The sequence below is a fragment of the Zea mays genome, chromosome 2 (assembly GCF_902167145.1).
Source record: "Zea mays cultivar B73 chromosome 2, Zm-B73-REFERENCE-NAM-5.0, whole genome shotgun sequence".
NCBI classification, from domain to species: Eukaryota; Viridiplantae; Streptophyta; class Magnoliopsida; order Poales; family Poaceae; genus Zea; species Zea mays.
In genome coordinates, this window is record NC_050097.1 from 216091121 (window position 1) to 216101389 (window position 10269).

General features: G+C 47.2%; 1 protein-coding gene across 4 annotated transcripts; it reads right to left on the reverse strand.

Annotated features, from left to right (window-relative positions):
* Positions 1-4506: 4506 nt before the first annotated feature.
* LOC100191951 (putative protein kinase superfamily protein) lies at positions 4507-10269 on the reverse strand. Of its 4 annotated transcripts, none has more exons than XM_008668854.3 (9): positions 8902-10269; positions 8012-8296; positions 7603-7920; positions 7117-7344; positions 6427-6524; positions 6080-6194; positions 5391-5939; positions 5169-5307; positions 4507-4976 (listed from the first exon to the last, which is right to left on the reverse strand). In XM_008668854.3, exons 1-9 carry the CDS (start codon positions 9277-9279, stop codon positions 4969-4971), a joined length of 2118 nt encoding a protein of 705 aa, XP_008667076.1. In that variant the 5' UTR covers positions 9280-10269; the 3' UTR covers positions 4507-4968. The 4 variants fall into 4 exon arrangements, with proteins under 4 accessions (XP_008667076.1, XP_008667075.1, XP_008667077.1 ...); XM_008668853.4 differs by having other exon boundaries at positions 4507-4954; positions 5169-5301; positions 8902-10220; XM_008668855.4 differs by having other exon boundaries at positions 5169-5301; positions 8902-10220.

Genomic DNA, 10269 nt, shown 5'->3' on the forward strand with positions numbered 1-10269 from the left:
GCAACCAAAGTTGTCATGCAATTCATCTTTTCTAGCCTTCGTCTAATAGTGCAACTCGTGAACTCGGCAAAAACTATCCGCAAACGGTTCCACCGCTTGGCTTCGGAGGGCCCAGATATAAACATTGAGCCTAACGATGGCGTTAGGAGTCAGCTGATGAAAGTAGATTCCAAACCTATTCAATATTTCTGCAATAATTCCATTCAGGGGGAATCTCAACCCAGCCTTTAGAAAGCTCTTGAAAATAACTATTTCATCTTTCTCTGGCTTCGGGGTAGTTTCTTCCCCCCCCCCCGAAGCGAAGTAACTTCTTCTGTTTTTCACTGAAAAAACCCGACTTTACCATCTTGGAGAGATCAGCCTTCGAAACAGTAGACTTTCCGAAGTCCAGGTGGCTCAATGTTTTCTCAATGTTTTCCTCAATGTTCTCTTCTTCTGCTTCGGCAGTTGCTTGTTCTGCTTCAACAATGGGGATTTCTTCCGAAGTTACTAGTCCAGATCGCTGCATTGCTTCGGAGATGGGAACAGTCTCCGAGCCTTCAGCTTCGCCTCCCTCACGTTCAACCCTAGCAGTAGAACGTACTCTGGCCATTTAATTCTGAATTTGTGGGAATTAAATACTTTTTCTTCCGAAGTTTCTTCTTCTGACGAAGCAGGCTTCAAGCTGGAGCTTCGTTCGATTCCGAGAGTCAAGCTTCGGCTATGGTTAAAAATTTTGGCAGCAAAACAGTGCAAATAGCAATGAATGCTGTGGTAACTTCACACCTACTCGTCTGTTTATATAGTACTGCAGGTAAGAAGGCGAAGCGCCAGGATTTTTACACCAGGCGGACAGCCGCTTGCACTCGCTGTGCGGTGGACCGCAGAGACCAAACAGTAACTCTGCAAGGTGGGACCGCTACGCGCTCGGAAACTGAATCGTTTCTCGACAACGAGCTCAGGGAAGGTGTTTTTTGGACCTTCGGCTTCCCGAAGCTTAAGAGACTTTTTCTTTTCACGGATCAAGCTCGTTACGAAAAACGATCTAGCGCCGTGAAAGGGGCTACTGTTGGGGCTATGCTTCGTCATGCCGAAGGTCTTGAAGGAAGAAGCAGTTTCGGCTGAAGCTGTCCGCGTGCGATGACCGAAGCTTGCTCTTCATAGAGCTTCGGAATTATGAACCGACTTAAAAGTAGAAAGACCTTTTAGTCCATAAGCGTTTGAGTCGTTATTGTAAACTTTCATGAAGGGCACGGTTGTAAATTCTCACAGTCTGGGTCCTGCGCCTATAAATAGTGAACAGTATTCCTCTACCGTTCACGCTTTTGGGGGTATTTTTTGCCATCGCATCGTCTGGAAATCAACCTTTGCCAAGGCAGAGGTACAATTGTATCCAATACTTAAATATATTAATTGATATAATATGATTCATTTACCTCTGATACTCTATATGTTATGTCATTTCGTATAATTTATTAACATGCAATTACGAAAACTCAACCTTCGTAATCGTATTGTCGTCCGCCTTCGTCCAGAATCCATTATCCCCAAGGGAATAATGCTTCGTTGAACGAAGGATATTATAATTTAACATTTTATGTTGCCTTGTTCTTGATTCATAGCATTTGAGAACAAGTCCCCAACACATCCATTCTCCTATTTAGTAGGGGCGGAGAGAGGGGTGAAGTGAGAAGGGTAAGATATGTTTTTTTCTCTCTCTTAATGGTGCGTTTAGTTGGATAGTCTGTTATGATGGGTAGCTCCATTTCAGTTTTTTAGAATGTAGCCATTTTATTATGCATTTAGCAAGCATAACAAAGTCGCTTTATTTTTTGTTGATTGAAGAGTATAATAGAGTGGAACCGCTCCGTTCTTTATTTGTTTGGAGTCATATAAGTGTAGATGAGACGAGAGGGAGAAGAGTGGTCGCGTCCGGAGAGTGCTCGCATCCGGTCGTTTTGGTCGAGCAAGGACATTCCAATCATTTGTAGTAAAGTTGTATATGTAGACTCCAAGAGCCCTTCTGCTTCTATTTTATTGGAAACAAAAACATCCAGGGAAAAAGAAATGGAGTGACTCCATTCTCGTTCACTACTCAATCAAACACACACTTAGCTCACTTTAGCACACTTTGTAGGAGCTAAACGGTGCTAAAGTGTAGCATTTACTTTTAGTATATTTTTAACACTCCTGTTTGGGTACGTGCCACTCGTTCGTCCAGCTGCCGTACGATCTGACGGTAAACGAAGCTGCTCGTGGTGCTCTCAGTCGTATCGTATGACCTGGCGTCAAAGGACGTCAAGTCGTAGAGTTCCGTCGGATCGTACCTAGATTGATGCTTACAGTTGTACCTATAACACGATTCTTAGCTAAAAGTATATATAGCGCTAAATTGTAACACTGTATATCCAAACCCGCCTAAAGGTCCCTTGGTGCACAATCAACCGCGACAGGGGAGTCCGAGCCCCACGCACGTGCCTTTTTTCTCGAGTGTCGGAGACAGCGACTGCTGCCGGGCTGGGCTGGGCCGGACCCACGTGATAGTCACTAACTCCGCCACGTACATGCATGGACAAGACACACTCTTTCCCTGTGCTGATTAACATCATCCACTAAGACTGTGTGCAATAGACCTTGCAAACGGCCACCCAAATCCAAAATGGGCATCGCCCTGCACTGTAGCACGAGGCAAACACCATCCAACAGAATAGCCAACTACGCCACGCAAAATGCATCGGAGTAGAGAGGCTACCGATATTTGAGTACTCTCTTTTTTCATATCATCTTCCTCGCTTGAGTAACCATCAGCCGCCCCATACATGGAGAGCTTCATGTACCATCCAGCCATAGCTACAAGCACGAGGAGAACTGGAGAAGATCGTGTGTTCGTTGGCCTTTGTTTCCCGCGCCTAGGCGGCAAAGTTCGTCTATTCCCGCCTTCTAGTTCCCGCCCCCGGAAAATTACTGAACCAGTATAAATGGGCCGCACAAACTACTGTCTGTTGGAGAACAAAAAGTATACATACGGTTTGTATTTTAATGTGGCCAGACATCTGATTGTTTGCCTACCTAATTATGCGTGGCGTTGTTGCACACAGCCTAATCAGCTCAATTCCGTTCCCTTGATAGGCATCATCATGGGACCGGCCAGCAGCAGAACTGGGCAGCTGGCGGCCAGTGCAGAAAACACACGTGAGCTGAAGCGAACTGCAGCGCGGGAGCGGGGCGCGAGGCACATGCCAGTGTCGCCCACTTTTTAGACTAACCGCAACAGAGCCCCTACCCAGCTTCCTTCCCTTCATACCGGCTGTAGAAGGCACTCTACGGTCGCAACTATGTCCCTACAGCGCCTCCTACGTATCGGTCCCCTTCTTTCTCTCCCTAGATCTAGTGTGTCACTGTTCATCATCTTAAACACTGTGTTGTGGGTTCACGAGTAATTGTTAGTAGATAAAAAAATTGATAGTTGATATAGAAAATAATATTTTATAGTTGTAGTGAGGTATATGGAAGTATTTAAAGGAAACCACTGCGGGAGATAAAAAAATAGGAGGAAAAATAGAGGAAAAAATTGATATAAGAGAAAAATTTAGTGCTAAGCGACAGCCGGAATATTGCCCAGCCCAACATGGGCACGTCCGCCGCGTCCTCGCTCGCCCCGGATCGGAACGCCCCAGCCGCACTCCCTTCCTTACTTCTTCGGCAGCTATCTATTTTAGATCTAATGTAAACCTACGCCTACCTCTTTCTGTGTTAAATATTTTGCTAAAAGAAATAAACAATCTCCATCACTCGAATCCTTCTCCGTTTTCTTTTTACAAAGAGCCTCTCTCATCATCTCGCCTATCTGACCTGCTAACGTCACTTGTGCTGCCTGTTGTTTGTATCATTGTATGCTTAAAAGCGTGATCTCTCTACCAACAAGGAGCCCGCATAAACCTATTCGTTTTGAAAACGAGAACAGAAATCTGTACCTGAGATTTACATTTAAATTTTCTATAGAAATTAGTTTTAAATATTAATTTAAAATAACTAAAAATAGAAAACCTAACTTTCACTGGGTTACCCGAGATCTTATCCCGGTGGGTTCTCGAACCTCTGGTGCCTGCCTGCCTGCTCCCGTCCGGCAGTCCCGACTCACCTAAAGAAAGCGAGGTCGCTTTCTGCTCCTCCACGGCGGCCGGCAGGTGGCAAGGACCGTCCGTCCCAGCAACTCGTGCTGTCGCAGTGACAACCACTGCGGCCGGCCCGCCCCCTGCTCTGCTCGTCGTCAAGCCGCTCTCCCTCCCGGTGCCAAGACAATTGGACAAACCAAGAAAGCTCTGCGGCAGGAATGAGCCCATCGCCTTTTTCAGTTCAGAGCAACGCCACCGTCGTTGCTGTAGAACGTCCAACAGGCTTCGCAGCTGTGCTACCTGCCAGAGGACGCTAGTCGCTATGCTTTAGAGGCACAGCTAAACCAAGAACACGCCGTGGTTGGATGGTTCGTCGCCCCTTGCCAGGGAAAGGTGCAGCAGAATGCCAGAGTAAAGATGACAACGAACAGTTATTGGATTTCACTTCTCATTTTCTTCAGAGGCTGCCTTTACTACAACCGCACCATGCATGTTGTGCAGCTTAGTTACTGGTTATTCCAACTACACAATCTTCTGTTCAACCACACCGCCCCGTCAGTCAGCCGCTAATATTTCTCTGTACAACAAAAAAAAAAGGATACGGCACTTCGGGGAATCTACAACAAACCCCAGAAGCAGCAAGGCACAGTAGCTAATTTTGTTTTGCTGTGAGATAGGATCACCAAAGTTGATGATGTTTTCAGTTAACAATGGACTCGTCAGCAGCAATTGCCCGCTTCCCAGATTGGCAGCAGAGGCCCATCAGAAGCTAATGACATGCTCTCCCCTTTCTCTAAGCGTCACAAGCCCTCCCATGGAAAGAAATGGTCAAGCTTTTCCTCACTTGTCCACCTTTCTTCCTGTGACCACACAATCAAACAGCTATTCACACATGATCAGTAGAAGATCAAGCAGGAGCGATGAAAGAGAGAGAGAGAGAGAGAGAGAGAGAGAGAGAGAGAGAGAGAGAGAGAGAGAGAGAGAGAGAGAGAGAGAGAGAGAGAGAGAGAGAGAGAGAGAGAGAGAGAGAGAGAGAGAGAAGGTACATATATACAGATTCCGAAACACGGTTACCTCTCCTGAACCATGATGTTCGAACAGCTTGCCGGATGTGGCGCTCGTTCTTCTGCAACAGTTCATCGACCTTGTGCGACTGGGACAACAAAGGGCCCGAGTACTCGACCTTCTCTTCTTGATTATGACCGCCCTGGAGCTTTAAACCGCTCGCACGTTAGCAACGACTTCGATATAACAAAAGTAGGAACCCGTATCAAGTAAATGACTGTCTCAACGCACCTTGAAGCCATTCTTCGATGAGAGAGTACCCCCAAGGAACATGGCGTTCGAGAAGTTATGGGAGTGGTAAGTGTCGCAAGAATCGAACGAATCTGGACGCTCTAGCTGTGACCACTTCTTCAGGACTGCACGCTTCGCCGCATCGTGAGGCCCCCGGTCTCGGACTCTGGAACCGACGTGTGATACTGATACAGGTATGTCTCTGCTATGCAGCTCCCTAAGGCCAGCATTCTCTTTAGCTTGGGTATTACATCCCTGAACAGCATCAGCAGGAAACTGGCCCCTTGAGCTAGATCTGGTCCGTGATCTAGCAAAGGAACGGTCCTCATGTGGTCTTCTGGCCCATGCAAAGCCACTAGATGAAGAAACACTCAATGGCCCGGAGAAAGGTATTTGCTCTCGTGATTCATTCTTAACGTGGCGAGCACTCTCTTTAACTTGAGCCGCTGACACTGGTTGTATGTCCACAAATAGCCTAGCATCGCCATTCAGTTTCGCACGGTCCTGTGTTGTACCATCTTTGGTTGCATTCACATTAGTTTTGGATTCCTGAAATACAGAATACAAGCATAAGAGAAGAGGTTTGGTGAGTATTGTTACCATCAACTCAAGTATTCACATAGCTTGGCCGAATCTCTCTGTTCATAACATTCAGTGAAGGTATCCAGCCATAGGAAAACAAATGGTACCTCTGTTCTACTTATTATCTGCTTAGGGACTGCACTAGGTTCTCTTGCTGCTCTACTGAGCCTTGAAGACTTCTTGGATGCTTCTGTCCCGTGCCCTCTGCTACTTGCTTTTCTTCTGAGACAAAAAAAAAGAGGAATGTCGTTGTTATTGACTATGGCAGTCGTCAGACAAAAAAATGTTCAACTTCCAGTCGTTAAATTGTGCACTGGAACAGCTTAAAGCCATAAGGTAAGTTTTTTTTTTTCAATTTGTGGAACACACGTTCAGAAGCAAGAAAAAATATCAGAACCTAAGTTTCCGGTTTCCTTTTCTGCAATAAAATGACTCTAAATTTTAAAAGTCCCACCTGAGTGCATTCTCTCGTAACTTTGCATCCATCTCCTTGTTAGGTGCATAATTAGGCAAGCTCGAAGGTTCGCACGCATAAGGTTTTGTCCTGAAAAACTGCACAAAAGGGGGAATGCATCACACATTATCATGACTTGTGCGGTTCTTATAATTTACACCATGGGCAAAGAGAACTTAATTTGGCAGTGCTAAACCTAAGGATTTCTCGCCACGTGTTAATACCTGTAAAAAATCAGATGCACCAAGCGAAATACGAGTTGCACTAACACTAATATTTTGCACTGCTCTTGGAAATTTAGCATATGATAGTACAATTCGGGTGATTACCCTGATGGCTCAAATATATGTTTATGTGTTTGATTTTTTAAAAACTACGAGTGAAAATAAATTATTTTTTCGCTGATGCCTAACAGAAGAAAAGGCGGCAGAAGAACAGAATCAGCAAATTTTGGCAAACCAACAACTTAAATATCCCAATTTCCAAAGGTCAAATATACTGCTTATTCCATTTCAAACTTTTATTATGTATCTAGATATAGCTTATATCTAGATTCATAGCAAAAACAATTGTACCAACAAAAGTCTAAACAGCCAATAACTCGGAACAGACTACAGAGTAGTAGTTTTTCGCCAAACTTCCCCATAGAATGCAAAATGGGATTAAAGGATATTACATATGCAATCTTACCTCAGAGGAAAGAGCACCTGATGCAGTACCACGCTTGTAGGGCTCCACCGACAGAAGAGTTTCTAGTAAACTCAATGCATTTTCTGGTAACTCTTTAAAAACATCTCGTAGGGTACTAGTATATGGATGATGTGGTTTAAATATTGTTGCATGAGGCAACTTTGATTTCTTCCAATAATCATCAGCAGGTGAACCACATAGTTTAAAAATCTTGTGTAGTTGTTCCACCTGAAAATGAAAGGAACTCTATATCATATTTACATACATCAAGCAAATCCTTGAGAATTTTGACCTCCTGGAAGACTAAAGTGGGAAAGTTCAAAAAGAAAATAAAAGAAAATGAGACATGTGCTTCTAGTGAATTGGGATTGGAGGAACACAGCATCTAAAAGTTTGTTAGCCAGAACCCAAAAAGATATGAAGAATCAGGCAGATCAGCAGATGCACTGCAATTAATTATATTAACTGATATAACCAAATAGTTACCTCGGTTCTTCCCTGCAGGATAGGTTTCCCACGATACATCTCAGGAAACACACACCCAACACTCCACAAATCTACAGCTGCATCATAGTGAGTTGAACCTAGTAGCAGTTCAGGTGGTCGGTACCACAGAGTAACAACACGGCTGGTCAGAGGATGGTTTTTGCTGGGATCAAAGAAATTTGCAAGACCAAAATCAGCTATCTTTAGAACCCCTTCATTATTCACAAGGAGATTAGCACCCTTGATATCACGATGAACCACATGTCGTGAATGGCAATGCTCCAGTCCTGACAGTAACTGGTTCATGTAGCACTTGAGCTGCAGTCGGTGACAATCAGAGGAAAAGGTCAGGCCGACACTGCATAACTTCAAAATTCAACTGAAGGCAACAAAATGTAGTTGAACAAACCTGTGCTTCAGTGAATTTGATGTCCGGGGAGGAGCAAAGTCCTGCAAGATCATGCTCCATGTATTCAAATACTAGATAAAGGCTGCACGATAACCGGGAAGTAATCAAGCCTTCCAGTTTCATGACATTTGGATGATCAAGTCTTCTCAATATTTGTATCTCCCTTGCCATGAATCTAACACTCTCTGGCTCAAAATTGTCGAACCGAACCTTCTTCAAGGCAACGATCTTTCCAGTCTCAAGGTCTCTTGCCCTGAATACACTGCTGTATGTGCCTTGCCCAACCTACAGATAGAGTGCAACAAAGAAACAAGTCTGGGTCATGCAGCAAACTTATGTGCAGTAATGCACGTGTTTCATTACACATGTTGCAGACATAAAACTAGCACAATAGTAAGACTACTTTGCCTCCCACTTAGTATCTACTTTTCCTATTGAAATATGATGACAGACAAGAAGCGGTAGGAGGTAAAACTCCCTAACAGGTACAGCAGATCATACCAACAATGGAGACGGCTAAAACATGTGATGCCTCATAGAAGAAAACACTAGATCACCCAAGTCACCTCCTTTTCACCGCATTTACTTTCACAACAATTGCCTGCTATGCTAATGGTAGTTTATTCTTCATGTCATAATCCATCACCCAACCAATCTATCACCCAACAGAGTACTACTAGTTTACTACTAAGAAACACATGACAAAGGACACCAGAAAGATACCAACCAGTTAGACCAAATTACAGTCCCAACAACTATCATCCTTCTAAAATTCCACATGCAAGCAAAAAAAAAATGTCATGGAAAATGACCCACGAGCTATTGAATTGAATCAGTCACGAAATTTCAACCGAAATGAATCACCTAGCAAACCGAAAGCTCCACAGTACCTTCTCCAGCTTCTCGAAGGAGTCGGCCTTGAGCGGGATCCACCCCTGGATGGCCTCCCCGGCGACGGCGCTGAGCCACGGCGGCCACCCGGCAGCCACCTGCTCACCCTCAAGGCTCTTCCGCAGGCTCCGCAGGCGGAAGCTCCGGGACGACGCCGCCACGGCTACGACGGCCTTCCCTGGCTCCTCCGCGTCGTCCTTGACCTTCTCCGACCTCCTCGCCGCGGACGACGAGCTACGCAGGGAAGGCACGGGCACGGGCAACGGCACAGGAGCAGCAGACTCCTGAGCGCGCGGATGGCTCCGATCCCTGAGCCCGCCGGACGAGTCGGCCGCCGGCGTCACCGAGACGGTGTTCTTGGACGCGACGCAGCCCATGGCGGCGGCGCGCTACCAGCACTGCCAATCGCCACCAACCATACGCCGAGGTCGCGCACGGACGGACACGGGCCAAGATCAGCGCGTGATCTTCTTCAAGAATCGTCTCCCCTGTCCGCTCCCAAACCCCCCTCCCTCACGCCAGCATTGGGCTGAGACTGAGAGCCGGCTGCCGCGGTGTAAATAAAGAATGAAGATCGGAAAGCTTGACCCCTTCCGCCCGCCAACCACAGGCGTCACGGGTCGAACACGGCACTAGTAGTCAAGAACACGACGGGATTGACCTGGAAGACTAGTTAATGATTCCATCAAGACGCGACGCGACGCGACGCGAGCCATCACCAAAACAAAGCAGTGCGCGACTCTGTTGACGCAGCTCCACTGACCGCGCGCTCCCGTCGACGGACCACGACGGCGACGCTTCCGCAAGGCGTGGTCGGGCGGGGCGGGGCGGAGACGCAGGGGTTATCGAGCGGACGCGCGGAGAAGGCACGGCGTTTCCGCGACCGCAGAGCAGACGCTGCGCGGGGGCAGATCACGAAACCGCCAGAACAAGAATGACGGCGCGGCAGCCAAGAACGGCGAAACCCGCCCTGCCGCGCCGCCGGGACTGAAAAGGTTAGGCACCGATATTGGCCGGAGAAGCGGCAGCAGCAGCAGCAACTGTGGAGCTCGACGGGACAGGGGGGAGGGGCGTGGGGTGAGCTCGTAGTCGCAGTTCCGTCGCAGGTGGGGTGGGGACGGGGGAATCGAGCGCGGGGCTTAAAAGGTCCACGCCGCGGGCCGCGGGCGTGCCTTTGCGGTTTGCGCCTTTGATGAGCGCGAGTGCCTTTTGCGCAGCGCAGGGGAGGGCCACCACGCCGGAGGGGGCTCGGCGAGCCGAAAAGGTTGGTCCCTAGGATTTTCCAGCCATTCCGGTGCAGTGCAACTGTGCAACCAACAAGGAGACAGCCAAACTGACGTTGCACTGAACCCGCGTACCTCCAGGTG

Excerpts from the sequence above, each read along its gene's own strand:
- LOC100191951 (NM_001137375.1), bottom strand. The coding sequence starts at position 9,279 with ATGGGCTGCGTCGCGTCCAAGAACACCGTCTCGGTGACGCCGGCGGCC. Across the intron at positions 8,297-8,901 it reads CCTTCGAGAAGCTGGAGAAG|GTTGGGCAAGGCACATACAG; the intron begins GTACTGTGGAGC and ends CTCTATCTGTAG. Across the intron at positions 7,921-8,011 it reads TCAAATTCACTGAAGCACAG|CTCAAGTGCTACATGAACCA; the intron begins GTTTGTTCAACT and ends CACCGACTGCAG.